Genomic DNA, 16,440 nt, shown 5'->3' with positions numbered 1-16,440 from the left:
GTGGGGGGGGGAAGGGGAAGTGGGGGGGGAAGGGGAAGTGGGGGGGGAAGGGGAAGTGGGGGGGGAAGGGGAAGTGGGGGGGGAAGTGGAAGTGGGGGGGGGAAGGGGAAGGGGGGGGAAAGGGGAAGTGGGGGGGAAGGGGAAGTGGGGGGGAAGGGGAAGTGGGGGGGGAAGGGGAAGTGGGGGGGAAGGGGAAGTGGGGGGGAAGGGGAAGTGGGGGGGGGAAGGGGAAGTGGGGGGGGGAAGGGGAAGTGGGGGGGGGAAGGGGAAGTGGGGGAAGGGGAAGTGGGGGAAGATGGGGGGGAGGAGGAGGGGGGAGCGGGGGAAGGGGAAGGGAGGAGGGGGAAGGGGGAGGGAGGGAGGGAGGGAGGGGGAAGGGGGAGGGAGGGAGGGAGGGGGAAGGGGGAGGGAGGGTGGGAAGGGGGAAGCGAGGAAGGGGAGGGGGGAGGAGAGGAGGGGGAGGAGGGGAGGGGAGGGGAGCGGAGGGGGAAGGAAGGGAAGTGGGGAAGAGGAGGGGGGGAAGGGGTGGGGAGTGAGGAGGGGAGGGGTGGGGGGGGAGGGAGGGAGGAGGGGTGTGGGGTGGAGGGGAAGGGGGTGAATGGGAGGGTGGGGGGTTGTGGCGGGGGGGAGAGGGGTGTGGGGGGAAGGGTGTGTGGGGGGGAAGGGTGTGTGGGGGGGAAGAAGGGGAAGTGGGGGGGAAGAAGGGGAAGTGGGGGGGGAAGGGGAAGTGGGGGGGGAAGGGGAAGTGGGGGGGGAAGGGGAAGTGGGGGGGGAAGGGGAAGTGGGGGGGGGAAGGGGAAGTGGGGGGGGGAAGGGGAAGTGGGGGGGAAGGGGAAGTGGGGGGGAAGGGGAAGTGGGGGGGGAAGGGGAAGTGGGGGAAGATGGGGAAGGGGGAGGGAGGGAGGGAGGGGGAAGGGGGGAGGGAGGGGGGGAAAGGGGGAGGGAGGGTGGGAAGGGGGAGGGAGGGGGGAAGCGAGGAAGGGGAGGGGGGAGGAGAGGAGGGGGAGGAGGGGAGGGGAGGGGAGCGGAGGGGGAAGGAAGGGAAGTGGGGAAGAGGAGGGGGGGAAGGGAAGGGGTGGGGAGTGAGGAGGGGAGGGGGGTTGGGGAGGGGAGGGGTTGGGGGGGGAGGGAGGGGAAGGGGGGGAGGAGGGGTGTGGGGTGGAGGGGAAGGGGGTGAATGGGAGGGTGGGGGGTGTGGCGGGGGGGAGAGGGGTGTGGGGGGAAGGGTGTGTGGGGGGAAGGGGGTGTGGAAAGAGAGGGGGGAGATAAACTTAAAGTACAGGAAACTTTGTGCTATCCGGCACCCACTCTTCAGAGTTAATGTTGAGAGGGAGATTCTTGTATTTAACAACAAACACTGTTGCTTAGCAACAGCTTCTAAACACTCAGGTGTGGCCCTGAAGCTCTGTAGCTAAAGCTGTTGCTATAGCGACAGACCTTGCACAGCTACACAGTCGATTGTCTGTCACAGACACAGATTTGGAGCACAGAAGCCCAACCCACTCTGTGTTCCTGTACTAAGATGGCCACGCATGCACTCTGTTACACACTGAATCAAAATGGCGTCGCACTGAAACTTTTCGCCCTCCTTGACAAAGATGGCTGCCGTTAACCTGGGGCTGTCTGCAGAAGAAATTTCCTCAGCTGCAAACACAGGATCTTCAGATTATTATTCGGGGCTTGCGACCTACCCCAGTTGCTTATGAAGCCTCCCCACCTACTGACCCCGGGAATGGAGCTGAGGCAGCACACCCTCTGCCAGTGTTTGTCTCTATCTAGGCCGGGAGCCTGGGTCTAGAGTTGCACTGCTGACAGTTGGAGAAGCCTAGGCCCCGGGCCTGGAAAAACGGTGAAAGGTAGGAGAATTATAGCGGTTAGAGAAAAGATTTACAAATTAATTAACTTTTTTTTAAAAACAATGTGTGTTTTAAAAGCAACTTTTTTTTTGCTGGAAATGTAGATTTGAAAAGAAACACACAGAAAGCGGGAAAAAGAAATGAAAAGTTTAGAATCAAGATGGCGGCGACTCACCTCGGTTCAGAACGATAAGGCCCGCCCACACACGCACCGATTGGTCGACCGTCAGGTCACCAAAGCGTAGGATTGGTCAATCGTCCCGTCACTCGACCGTAGGAGGGCCCGGCCGCACGCGCCAGCAACCCGGCGTACGATTGGTCGACCTCGAGGTCACTCTGTCGTTAATGAGCGGATAATGAGATGCTAATGAGCGGAATGTTGAAGGTTTTTCGGATACCGCGGGCGCGATTTTTGTCCGGCCGAAACGTAAATACGCTTATCATCGTTTTGGAACGGTGAGCTTTCTTTCGACGTAACGCACGCGTAGGTACGCTCTGTAACTTTCGAGCGCATAGCCGGACAGACGCACACCCGAGGACAGACAGCCGGTTTCCTCCCACAGTCCAAAGATGTGCGGGTTAGGTTGATTGGCTATGATAAATTGACCCTTAGTGTTAGGGGGATTAAATACGTGGGGTTACGGGGATAGGGTGGGATATGTGTTGGTGTAGGGGTTACAGGGATCGGGTGGGATATGTGTCGGTGCAGGCTCGATGGGCCGAAATGGCCTCTATCTGCACTGTGGGGTTTCTGTGGACAGACAGAAGGACAGACAGATCCGTTTATATATATAGATAAGTTTTTTCTTTACTTTTCCCATCACGAAGGGTACATTTACACTGCAGCACTAATCTGAACCCAGTGTCTGGAGTTGGGTTTCCAGCCCCAGAGAGGCAAGTTTACATGACTTGGCTCCTTGGCTGCCTGGAACGTGAACTGTCCTGGCCAGCGGTGACCTCTGCCCACGTTTGGACACGTGGCCCTCTTTCAACAGGTAGAAACTTTAAAAAAAAATGTTGGTGCAGGAATTTCTTGCTTAAACTAAGGCAAGGTCAGTGCCCAGAGCCTCCATTGCAATGGTATTGCTGGTGCGAAACAGAAATTACTTCACAGAAACAATCATTTTAAACCCTACCGCCCGACAGAAACCGGGCAGTTAAAATCCCCCAGGTCACTTACTTGCCCTGGAGCTGCTGGGAGCTGACATGCCAGGATTTTCACCACCAGAAAGGTTAAGTTTCAATTTTCCTTGTGGGTTCAGGAAGAGAACGAGCGACCGCCAATCCCACAGACTTACCTGCTCGGCAGCCAGTCTCTAGGCTGCCCGAATTTGCAGCGCTTCCCGGCTGAAAGACGGCCGGCGACATTTAAATGAAGCCCAGGAGTAAAAATCACGCGAGTTTCTCCCTCCTCACACCCCTGGAATGGGTGATTTTTGAACGGACATCAAAACCCATCTGCCGGAAACTGGCCCCCAGTTGAAATCAGGGGCCTAAATCAGGGGTATCATCAGGCACTTAAACAGGTGTGAACAGTTATCCAGCGGCCACAAAACAAACAGGTTTTATAATTATAACCAAAACTCCACCACCGTGGGCCAGTTGTGACATGTATGGGTTATGTGTAATAACTGAACTAATGTGAACATGCTCTGTAGGGCATGTTTAGCTGGTGTAGGACTTGCCTCTCACCTCTGCGAAATCAGTTGGAATGACGAGGAACGCTCGGGAGTCTCTCTCTGCCTGTGGGGAGGGGGAAAATGTGCTCGTGATGCAAGATGGCAGTTTCCCAAGCCCACCCACATTTAAAAGTGACACTGTAGGAAGTTAATAGCAGTTAATCTATTTAAATTTTTTTTTAAAAGCAGCAGCTATGGGGCCGCGGTTAGTTTACACAATCAGAAGCAGAGACCCGGTTTGATCCTGGATCTGTGCCAAATTAGTTAACATCAGCCATGATGGCGGTAAGGGAGTTACAATCGAGAAAGATCATGATGAGAGAGCGAGAGCGAGAGCAAGAGAATAAAAGAAAGGAGAAAAAAAGAGAATCCTGCTCTTAATTTTTACTCAATTACCCCCGCTGGAAAAGAACAGGTGGCGAAATGGTCAGTTTTGGCTGTGATGTCGATAGTTAAATAGCCTGCCAACACTTGCCAGTAAGAGTCATATGGAAGAAAATATTAAAAACCAGCAGGGAACTCTCTCTCACATAAAATGATCAACTCTACTGGCATCATCTCTACAAGGATACCACACAGGAGGATCAGCATTTATCAAACGTACTAGAAAACAATGGCAATTGCTCACATCTTAAAATAGTGATACTGTTATCTGAGAAGATTGGACAATGCCTCCATTTAAAAAGCCAACGGATTCCTCTTGCTAATCAGTTCATCCACGGACTGAAGTAAGCACCCCACACACACTTAGTAAAATATAAGCAATTCAGTTTTTTTTTTAATGCTTTTCAGTGGCAGTAAGTCGAGATATGCAACAGTAATTAAATGAAAAACATTTAAAGAAAAAGAGGAATGTACAGCTTCAATAAAAAAAGTCGTCGTCTTGCTATTTGAAGTGAAATTGTAAACACGTTCACAAGAGTGGATGACTTCACTACAAACAGCAGAGACGAACTTCACCTGGTCACTAACCGCAGGGCGGCTGGTTCACAGGTCCCCGTGAACAGGGGAAGAGCACATAGCAGATGCTGAATAAGATAGCTAAAAAGAGTGAATCAATGCAGGTCGGCTGAACGTTGACCCAGGTCAGTGTGACTGAATACGAGAGATCTAATGCTCACTGATGCTGTCCACAACACCAATCATCAACGCAACGCACTCCAACTGGCTTTAGGTGGCATAGACATCACGATCAGCAATGAACCCGTTTAAATATAAATAAATTGAGGAGAGGAAAAAAAAGGGAGGTTGCAGAATCTGTTTCTAATAATTTAAAAAAAATTGTTTCTGACCCATCATCCAAGACAACAGAAAAGAAGGCAGAAACCTTTACTTTGTGTGCTCAAGTTGAGGGACGTTAGTGTAACTCTGACTGCATTCACCCAGCCTCATCAACAAGTACTTCCAGGTCAGGTCCAGCATGAAGATCCCTCTACTCTGCTCAAACAACGTGCCTCAACTCCCAACCTCAGAAGAACTTCTTCCCCTGCTGCACCAGTGTGACATTTATTTCCCCCATACCAGCCACCCTGTGGTCTGACTGGGATGCCAAGTAGGGGCAGTTGATGCTGCAGGCCCCACCCACTAGGGTCTGGACTGAGACATAGGAAAAAGGAGTAGGTTATTCAGCCCCTCGAGCCGGATCCGCCATTCAGTTCGATCGTGGCTGATCAGTACCTCAACTTCATTTATCCGCCTTTGCTCCATACCCTTATCCAACAAAATTCTCAGTCTTGAAAGCTCAATTGACCCAGCACCAACAGACTTCTGGGGGAGAGAGAAGCATATTTTCACTACTCTTTGGTGAAAAATTGCTTCCTGATTTCACTCCTGAACAGCCTAGCTCTAATTTTAAGAATGTGCCCCCTTGTTCTGAATTCCCCCACCAGAAGAAATTGTTTATCTTTAAACCCCTCAATTAGATCACCCTTCAATCTTCTATACTCGAGGAAATACACCCCAGGTTTACTCAAACTGTCTTCATAATTTAATGCCCAGCATCATTCTGAAATGCCAAATTCATTTCACATCGGACCCTTAGAGGCAACTTTCAACCAAGGCCAGGTTTGGACCCAGCTCCCAAAGGTGAAAGGCCAGTGTCACACCCACTATCCAGAAGATCTATGTTCTAGTGTTAGGGGGGATTAAATACGTGGGGTTACGGGGATAGGGCTTGTGTGGGATGACTGTCGGTGTAGGGACCGGGTGCTAGGGTTTGGATGATCAGCCATGATCTCGTTGAATGGCGGAGCAGGCTCGAGGGGCCGAATGGCCTACTCCTGCTCCTATCTTCTATGTTTAAGACATTTTGAGGAAGTTTCTATACTAGAAAGCTCAGTGAATAATTATGTTAATATAATGTCTTTGTGCCACCTATTTTAGAACATAACATTTTAAAAGATGAAGCAAACACTATAATGGCACCATTCACATTGCACTCATCCTCGATTCCAAGTTTCTTGAGCAAGGTTAGATTTGAATAAAAGCACATTTTTGTGCTGGTTACAGGAATGACCTGTAGAAAGCAAGGTTTTAAGATGTTCCATCAACCCAAATCTATTATCCAATTAATCTGTTCCAAATCAAAGTCTCCTGCTTTTCTGGTGTGTGTACACTGGCCGGGGTGGTGGGGGGGGATGGTTAAGTGAAGTGTACACTGGGGAGCTTGCTGCAGCCACTCAACAAATGCTGAACAACAACAAGAATGACGCAGTCTGAAGCTGGGCATTTACTACATGCTGACATTACAGACATGCCCAGCTAATCCTCAAGGAGGCACAAGCACCATTTGTTCCAATCTAGGTCGCACGGTCATTTCTAAAGTTAGCGAAGCTGCTGGAGCAATATCCAGCTAGCACTTTCAGTTGAACTAAGGGTGAAGGCTAGATAGATTTACACTGAATGGTTTCAACTGGAGAGAGAAGAGAGTTAAGGGTAGATGCACAGCAAGTCTTATAAAATGCTGAAAGATGTGGATCCTGTAGACGTAACCAGCCTGACTAATTCTGGATGTGCAAAACGTCACCTTAGAACTTGCTCCTGCAGTTGTAAACAATGTGGATTAGACTTCCAGCAAAAACAGCTAATGAAATGCCAAATCAACTCCTTTAAGATGGATGAATACTTGGTTAAATAGGATATAGATGATCGGAAAATTGTGGCACACTGCCTGTGATTTTCCTACACGTGCTGGCGAGGGGCGGCGCTCACTTGGAACATTTACCCACATCCTGCTATGCTATCCGAACAGAGGCTGGGCAGGGATCAACAATGGAGAATGTATACAGGCAGACGTCCTCAGGGAGTTTGTGCTTCTTTGCTTCATGCGTCTGGGAAACATTTTTAGCGTTTTATCTTCGTGGCAGCTTTACCTGCAGCTGTTTGTTTCTTTGCAATGTGAAGGGCATTGGGTTGGGTTGGTGACAGTGCAATTGTTAACAGTCTGTCAGAGGAAGCAGGTCATAGGAACTCAATTGCCCTGTTCTTGCCCCATTAATTTAAGTAGATAAGAGCAGAGATGGATGAACTTATGCAGTCCCATAAAGCAGCGGCGAGACGATAAAGAGCGGTCTGAGAGTGGACCTGAATTAAAGCAGCGGCAGCGGCGAGAGGATAAAGAGCGGTCCGAGAGTGGACCTGAATTAAAGCAGCGGCAGCGGCGAGAGGATAAAGAGCGGTCCGAGAGTGGACCTGAATTAAAGCAACGGCAGCGGCGAGAGGATAAAGAGCGGTCCGAGAGTGGACCTGAATTAAAGCAGCGGCAGCGGCGAGAGGATAAAGAGCGGTCCGAGAGTGGACCTGAATTAAAGCAACGGCAGCGGCGAGAGAATAAAGAACGGTCCGAGAGTGGACCTGAATTAAAGCAGCGGCGAGGCTCCGATTCAAAAACAACAACAAAATCAGAGTGACATCACACAAGAGCAGGTAGGTTGGTTGGTGGGTATTGCAGCTTTTTTTTGCTCCAAGTTAGGGAAGGGGGTTAAATTAAGAGCTGAGAAACTATAACTTGCTAGTACTTAATTTAATAACTTAAACTAGATAAAATAATCAAATAAAAAAACTAAAATATCAATTGAATAAAAGCTTTAACTAATTAATTAATACATAAAATTAAAAGGTTAGAGATGGCAGGGCAGATGGTGTGTCGTAACTGCAGCATGTGGGAGTTTGTGGAGAGCATCATGATCCCGAGCAACCACATCTGCAGTAAGTGTCTGCAACTCAAGGAACTTCGGCTCAGAATTGCCGAGTTAGAGTACGAGCTTCAGACATTGCGATGAATCAGGGAGGGGGAGAGTTACCTGGACACTTTGCTCCAAGAGGCAGTCACACCCTTTAGGTTAAGTAGTACTTTAGAGTCGTCAGTGGTCAGGGACAGTAGGATGTGACCACGAGTTGGGAAGGTATGGGGACCCAGGATGTAGTGATGGAGGCGCCTCAGCCCTGGACCTTGTCCAACAAGTACGAGGTACTTGCTACCTGTATGGATGAGGTAAAGGACAGGGAGGATGGGCAAACTGACCATGGCATTGTGGTACAGGAGGCCATCCAAGTGGGGGGGGGGGGGGGGGGGGAGAAAGAAGGAATGTGGTAGTAGTAGGGGACAGTATAGTCAGGGGATAGATACTGTTCTCTGCAGCCGCGAAAGAGAGTCCCAAAGGCTGTGTTGCCTGCCTGGTGCCAGGGTTAAGGATATCTCCTCATGGCTGGAGAAGAACTTGGAGTGGGAGAGGGAGGATCCAGTTGTCGTGGTCCATGAAGGAACCAATGACATAGGTAGAACTAAGAATGATGTTTTGCTGAGGGAGTTTGAGGAGCTAGGGTCTAAATTAATAAGCAGAACCTAAAGGATAATAATCTCTGGTTTACTACCTGAACCACGAGCAAATTGGCATAGGGTCAAGAAGATCAGAGAGTTAAATGTGTGGCTCAAAGGGTGGTGTGGGAAAAAAGGGGTTTCAATTCATGGGGCACTGGCACTAGTACTGGGGAAAGAGGGAGTGCTTCTGTCGGGATGGGCTCCACTTAAACCGGGCTGGGGCCAGCGTCCTGGCGAATTGAATAACTAGGGCTATAGATAGGGCTTTAAACTAAAAAGGTGAGGGGAAATTTAGAAATCCAAAGAGAAAGGTCAAGGCAATAGAGCAGTGTAGCAATTTGGGTAAAAATAAGCAGAGTGCAACAGGAATGGAAAGAGAGTTTAACAGTATCAGTGCAGCAGAGAATAAGGTCAAAGCAGGGAATAATGGTAGAAAATTTAAATTAAAGGCTCTTTACCTGTACGCACGAAGCATTCGTAACAAGCTAGACGAATTAGTGGAACAAAGAGATAAATCGGTTTGATCTAATAGCCATTACAGAGACGTGGTTGCAAGGTGACCAAAGTTGGGAACTAAATGTTCCAGGGTACTAGACGTTTCAAAAAGACAGGCAGAATGGAAAAAGAGGGGGAGTAGCCCTGATAATAAAGGATGACATAAGGACACTAGAGAGAAAGGATCTCGGCTCGGAAGATCAGGAAGTAGAATCAGTATAGGTGAAGAAAAGGAATAACAAGGGGCGGAAAACACTGGTGGGAGTAGTATATAGGCCCCCTAACAGTAGCTATACCGTTGGACAGAATATTAGTCAAAAAACAGTAGGAGCTTGTAACAAAGGTAATGCAATAATCGTGGGGGACTTTAACCTTCATATAGACTGGACAAATCAAATTGGCAAAGGTAGTCTGGAGGACAAGTTCATGAAATGCATTTGGGACAGTTTCCGAGAACAATACGTCATGGAACCAACCAGGGAACAGGCTATGTTAGATCTTGTATTGTGTAATGAGAAACGGTTAATTAGCAATCTCATAGTAAAGGATCCTCTGGGGCAGAATGATCATAATATGATGAATTTCACATTAAGTTTGAGAGTGACTTGCCCAAGTCCAAAACTAGAGTCTTAAACTTAAATAAAGCCAATTACATAGGTATGAGGGGCGAGTTGGCCAAGGTAGATTGGAAAAATAGATTAAAAGGTATGGCGGTAGATAAGCAGTGGCTAGCATTTAAAAGAAATATTTCATAATTCTCAACAAAAATACATTCCATTGAGAAACAAAAACGCCACAGGAAAAGTGATCCTACCTTGGCTAACTAAAGAAGTTAAAGACAGCATGGATTGAAAGAAGCAGCTTATAATGTTGCAAAGAATAGTAGTAAGCCAGAGGATTGGGAGAGTTTCAGAAATCAGCAAAGGTTGATAAAAATTGATAAAAAAGGGAAAAAATAGAATGAGAGAAAACTAGCAAGAAATATAAAAGCAGATTGTAAGAGCTTCTACAAGTATGTAAAAAAAGAGTAGCAAAAATAAACAATGATCCCTTAGAGGCTGAGACAGGAGAAATTATTATGGGGAATAAGGAAATGGCAGAAACGTTAAACAAATATTTTATATCAGTCTTCACTATAGAAGACACACAAAGCATACCAAAAATGGTGGGGAACCAAGGGTCTAATGAGGGTGAGGAACTTATGTTAATTACGCTAAGTAGAGAAAAAGTACTAGAGAAACTAATGGGACTAAAAGCCAACAAATCCGCTGGACCCGACGGCCTACATCCTAGGGTTCTAAAAGAGGTGGCTGAAGAGATAGTGGATGCATTGGTTCTGATCTTTAAAAATTCCCTAGATTCTAGAACGGTCCCAGCAGCTTGGAAGGTCGCAAATGTAACACCACTATTCAAGAAAGGAGGGAGAGAGAAAACAGGGAACTACAGGCCAGCTAGCCTGACATCAGTCGTCAGGAAAATGCTGGAATCCATTGTTAAGGAAGTGGTAACAGGGCACTTAGAAAATCATAACATGATTAGGCAGAGTCAACATGGTTTTATGAAAGGGAAATCATGTTTGACAAATATTTTGAGGATGTAACTAGCAGGGTAGATAAAGGGGAACCAGTGGATGTAGTATACTTGGATTTCCAAAAGGCATTCGATAGGGTGCCACATAAAATTTATTACACAAGATTAGGGCTCATGGGGTTGAGGGTAATATATGGGGATAGATAGAGGATTGGTTAATGGATAGAAAACAGAGGGATATAGATAGACTAAGGTGAGTGGGCAGTAAGGTGGCAGATGGAGTATAATGTAGGGAACTGCGAGGTTATTCACTTTGGTAGGAAGAATAGAAAAGCAGAATATTTTTTAAATGATGAGAAACTTTCAAATGTTGGTGTTGAGAGAGATTTGGGTGTCCTCGTGCAAGAAACACAGAAAGCTAGCATGCAGGTACAGCAAGCAATAAGGAAGGCAAATGGCATGCTGGCCTTTATTGCAAGGGGGTTGGAGTATAAGAGTAAGGAAGTCTTACTACAATTGTACAGGGCCTTGGTGAGACCACACCTGGAGTACTGTGCACAGTTTTGGTCTCCTTATCTAAGGAAGGATAGTAACATAGAAGATAGGAGCAGGAGTAGGCCATTCGGCCCCTCGAGCCTGTTCTGCCATTTAATGAGATCATGGCTGATCATTCAAATTCAGTACCCTGTCCCTGCTTTCTCCCCATATCCCTTGATCCCTTTAGCCTTAAGAAATATATCCATCTCCTTCTTGAATATATTTAATGAATTGGCCTCAACTGCCTTCTGTGGTAGAGAATTCCACAGGTTCACCACTCTCTGGGTGAAGAAATTCCTCCTCATCTCAGTCCTAAATGGCTTACCCCTTATCCTTAGACTGTGACCCCTGGTTCTGGACTCCCCCGCCATCAGGAACATCCTTCCTGCATCTAGTCTGTCTGGTCCTGTTACAATTTTATAAGCTTCAATGAGATCCCCTCTCATTCTTCTAAACTCTAGCGAATATAAGCCCAATCGACCCAATCTCTCTTCATACGTCATTCCTGCCATCCCAAGTATCAGTTTGGTGAATCTTCGCTGCACTCCCTCCATGGCAAGAACATCCTTCCTCAGATAAGGCGACCAAAACTGCACACAATATTCAAGGTGTGGTCTCACCAAGGCCCTGTACAACTGCAGCAAGACATCCTTGCTCCTGTACTCAAATCGTCTCGCTATGAAGGCCAACATACCATTTGCCTTCTTAACCGCCTGCTGCACCTGCATGCTTACCTTCAGCGACTGGTGCACCAGGACACCCAGGTCTCGTTGCACTTCCCCTTTTCCCAATCTACTTCCGTTCAGATAATAATCTGCCTTCCTGTTTTTGCCACTAAAGTGGATAACCTTGCATTTATCCACATTATACTGCATCTGCCCAATCACCTAACCTGTCCAAATCATACTGGAGTTTCTCTGCATCCCCCTCCCACAGCACACATGCCCACCCAGCTTTGTGTTGTCTGCAAACTTGGAAATATTACATCTAGTTCCCTCGTCTAGGTCATTAATATATATTGTGAATAGCTGGGGTCCTAGCACTGATCCCTGCGGTACCCCACTAGTCACTGCCTGCCACTCGGAAAAAGACCCATTTATTCCAACTCTTTGCTTCCTGTCTGTCAACCAGTTCTCGATCAATGTCAGTACTTTACCCCCTATCCCATGTGCTTTAACTTTGCACGCTAATCTCTTATGCGGGACCTTACCGAAAGCCTTCTGAAAGTTCAAATACACATCCACTGGTTCTCACTTATCTATTCTACTAGTTACATCCTCAAAAAATTCCAGATTAGTCAAGCATGATTTACCTTTTGTAAATCCATGTTGACTTTGTCCGATCCTGTCACTGTTTTCCAAGTGCTCTGCTATTACATCTTTTATAATGGACTCTAGCATTTCCCCACTACTGATGTCAGGCTTACCGGTCTATAATTCCCCGTTTTCTCTCTACCACCTTTTTTGAACAGTGGGGTAACATTAGCTACCCGCCAATCCATGGGTACTGTTCCAGAGTCTATAGAATTTTGGAAGATGACCAGCAATGACTATTGCTAGGGCCACTTCCTTAAGTACCCTAGGATGTAGATTATCAGGCCCTGGGGGTTTATCGACCTTCAATCCCGTCAATTTCCCTAACACCATTTCCCTACAAATACTGATTTCATTCAATTCCTCCCTCTCATTAGACCCTGTGTACTTGCCTTGGAGGCGGTGCACGAAGGTTCACTAGATTGATTCCTGGGATGAGAGGGCTGTCCTATGATGAGAGATTGTGTAGAATGGGCCTATACTCTCTGTAGTTTAGAAGAATGAGAGGTGATCTCATTGAAACATACAAGATTCTGAAGGGGATTGAAAGGGTAGATGCGGAGAGGTTGGTTCCCCTGGCTGGAGTGTCTAGAATTAGGGGGAAATAGTCTCAGGATAAGGGGTAGGCCATTTAAGACTGAGATGAGGAGGAATTTCTTCACTTAGGGAGTTGTGAATTCTCTGCCCCAGAGGGCTGTGAATGCTGAGTCTTTGAGTATATTCAAGGCTGATGTAGATAGATTTTTGGACTCTAGGGGACTCAAGGGGTGTGGAGATCAGGCAGGAAAGTGGAGTTGAGTTGGATGATCAGCCAAGACCTTAATGAGTGGTGGAGTAGGCTCGAGGGGCCGTATGGCCTACTCCTGCTCCTATTTCTTATGTTCTTACAACACAGATTCTTAAACCGAACATGTGGACACTTGAGCAGGCAGCAGTGATCCCTAAATTAGAGAACTTCAGACTCACTGCAGTGTCAGTTCAGATTACTCTACATTCCTAGATGAAGTCTAATGTTTAATTTACAGGAGGCAATTTTCTCTTTCTTTGCTCACTTACACATTAAAAATAACAGCTTTTTTTTTTTACAAACTCCCAAAACATCCAACTAGCATTTACAATCTCAAACAGCAGGCTACTTACCAACCATTGCACTGACTTCACCAGCCATGAGCACTTCCTCACTCCCGTTGTACAGGTTAACATCTATGATCCCCTTCCGGATAGTTTCTCCGACCTTTGCGCCCAGCAGTACAGACCCAGCCGTTTCAAAAATGGAAGCCAGGATGCAGGCCTGGCGTAGCGTCACGACGCCAGAGCCCACAGCAGTACCAAAAGAATTGGCCACATCATTCGCACCCACAGAGAAAGCAAGAATAAAGGCTATTATAAAGCCTACTATCACCATCCACATGTAATCCTCCAGCACCATTTTGTTTTTGGTTTTTTTCAAGTATGTGCACAGAAGAGAATTGAAAGAATCACTGACAGACAGGCACACACACACACACACACCAGGCCAAGCTTCTGTAAACTGTAGTATTCTTCTCTGAAAGTGCTTGGTAGTGTTCGGAGACTTTGCACTGCTAACTAATGCTTCTCCGAGTAGTGTTAACACAGTTTCTTAGGCTTGAGGTTATCAACAGGTGAGTGCTTTCCATAGTTAAGTGTCCAGCTTGGTAGGCAGAGATTGTCAACTCCTGTAAAAGCATTAACAAAAAGAAAATATCAGCAAAAATGTTTTATACTATTAGGATTAAAAAAGACAAAAGACAGCCACACGCAGTGGCTACATTGGTAGTACAGCAAGGCTGTTTACCTTTCACCCCCTCCCACCCACATACCTCCAAACCCAGCAAGAATGGCCACTGTTTAGTCTTTTGGGTCAGGAGTAGGTAATTTAGTCCCTCAAGCCTGTTCCAAAGTATCAAAAGCTGCAGCACTTACTACCGTCTCAATTTCGCAAAAGAACTGGTAGTCTCGGCATGGGTGCACTTGGCAAAATTGTCAGCTTTGAGTATTGTTTACTCTTAATTCAAACTATAGAAAGAAAAATAAACAGAAAAGAAAAAGAATCTTGCATTTCTATAGCACCTTTCACATCATCCCAAAGCACTTCACAGCCAATGAAGTACTTTATGAAGTGCAATCACTGTTGTAGTGTAGGGAAACGCAGCACCCATTTACACACAGCAAGAGCCCAAAAACAGCAACGAGATTCAACCCCAGTGAAACTAAAATGTAAATTAAGGTGATTAAAAGGGGCTCGAGAGATTCAGATTTAAAGCAATTATGGTACAGCTGTGATTTCTGCCGCATTAGTAGATTGAGAGAAAAAGTGGTGACAAGGTTGGTTCAGGAGGTTGTTTGAGGATTTCGGCAAAGTGCAGGTGAAATCTAGTCAATGAATGCCGCCTGAAATGAGGCTGCATTCACACAAACAGAAAGCAAGCAACATTCCAGAAACCCATTTTCAGATTACAGCAAGAATTCAGGCTTTAAAAAAAGAGCCACAAAGGGCAACAACATCTGCGATCTGCTCTTCATTCTCGCTAACATTAACTGATAATTCAAAACATTTTTCATCATTAGATTCTCACTTGCTGCTGTTACTTACATTTAATTCAAATTACTGGACCATTCATTACTTTTTGGGTAGGAAATGACATAAATTTATCAGGAATAAACAATAATCTACACTTCAAGATAAGCCCCAAATGAATACACAAGCTCCAATATTCTACCGAAGTCTCAATGACAAAATTAAACTGCAATTTGATCTAGTTTAGAACAGGAGCGTTGAAACTGAGGCGAACTATAGTCACCCAACCTTGCTGCTTTTCACATGGTAGCCTTTGATGGAGGATCAAAATTTAGGACCACAAATGGCTATATTTCTGCATTGGTTTGTGTCGAAGTCAGAGAAGTAACTTCAGACATTTCTGGAAGATTGCCAAACCTCATGCATATAATCTCCTTTTTTGGGGTTTGGATATGGATTTGTTCCGGTTATTCAAAATGTATAATTTTTGCAAAACACAAAACCATCAGTTACTCCTTCAGGCTTTGTAATGCATTCATTTCACACAAGTATTTTTGGATTTGACAGGACAATAAAACTTGATGTCACTTCCACACTGATGTCACATCTCTGTTGTGCAACAGGATAGCGAGAGAATTGTGAGGACATGCTCTCTGTGGCCAGTGCTTCTCAATGCGTACCAGTTATTAAAAGGAATTGTTCCAGAATCCAAAAGGACGAGTTACCATGGAAACTGATCACTCAGTCTGGCCGACACTGTGGGTCAGAGCCGCTTGTTGGATGGCAGAGCAGAAGTGAACAGACTTTGCTCATAAGCTGTTAGAGTGGGAGAGAAAGGGAGGGGAAAAAAGGAGCGAGAGAGAAAAGAGAAAGCGAGAAAAGAAAGAGAGCGACCTTGCAGTTATATTTTTTGCTTTGCTAACAATTCTGAAGAGAATGATCAAGTTTAAGTGGGGGGCAGGGGAAAGAAGGGATGGCACGAGAAGACAGTAGAAGTTCCGTTCTAGTACGCACTTTGGAAACAAAACTGGAACCTTCTGTGCACTGCAACACAGGTCTACACAAGACACAGCACAAGCCAACACGGCACAGGCCTATACAACAACACAACACAGGTCCATCTTCCACCCTACATAAAATTGAGCTCAACCAAAACTCTGCTGCCCGCGTCCTAACTCACATCAGGTCCCGCCCGCCCATCACCCCTGTACTTGCTGACCTACACTGGCTCCTAGTCCGTCAACGAAAGAAAAAACTTGCATTTATATAGCGCCTTTCACGACCACCGGACATCTCAAAGCCAATGAAGTACTTTTGAAGTGGAGTCACTGTTGTAATGTGGGAAACACGGCAGCCAATTTGCACACAGCAAGGTCCCACAAACAGCAAGGTGCTAATGACCAGATAATGTTTTTTTTTTGTTATGTTGGTTGAGGGATAAATATTGGCCAGGACATCGGGGATAACTCCCCTGCTCTTATTCGAAATAGTGCCACGGGATCTTTTACGTCCACCCGAGAGAGCAGACGGGGCCTCGGTTTAACGACTCATCTGAAAGGTGGCACCTCCAACAGTGCAGCACTCCCTCAGCACTGCACTGGAGTGTCAACCTAGCTTTATGTGCTCAAGTCCCTGGAGTGGGACTTGAACCCACAACCTTCTGACTCAGAGG

General features: G+C 46.5%; 1 protein-coding gene across 8 annotated transcripts in view; it reads right to left on the bottom strand.

Moving 5' to 3' along the window:
* Positions 1–16,440, bottom strand: part of LOC147124174 (sodium-dependent phosphate transporter 2-like) — a 166,059-nt gene that overhangs the window by 47,554 nt on the left and 102,065 nt on the right. For 7 of the 8 annotated variants that reach the window (XM_085983353.1, XM_085983409.1, XM_085983384.1 and 4 more), the window contains exon 2: positions 13,370–13,926. In XM_085983353.1, coding sequence (XP_085839479.1) covers positions 13,370–13,658 — 289 coding nt within the window. In that variant the 5' untranslated portion in view covers positions 13,659–13,926. Of the gene's footprint in view, positions 1–13,369; positions 13,927–15,448; positions 15,876–16,440 lie in introns of those variants that run through there. The other variant, XM_085983373.1, reaches the window with a different exon arrangement.

Source organism: Somniosus microcephalus, chromosome 1, assembly GCF_052327205.1.
Source record: "Somniosus microcephalus isolate GS21.2 chromosome 1, FLI_Smic_1.0, whole genome shotgun sequence".
Taxonomy (NCBI): domain Eukaryota; kingdom Metazoa; phylum Chordata; class Chondrichthyes; order Squaliformes; family Somniosidae; genus Somniosus; species Somniosus microcephalus.
This window is presented reverse-complemented; position numbering and strand designations above follow the sequence as displayed.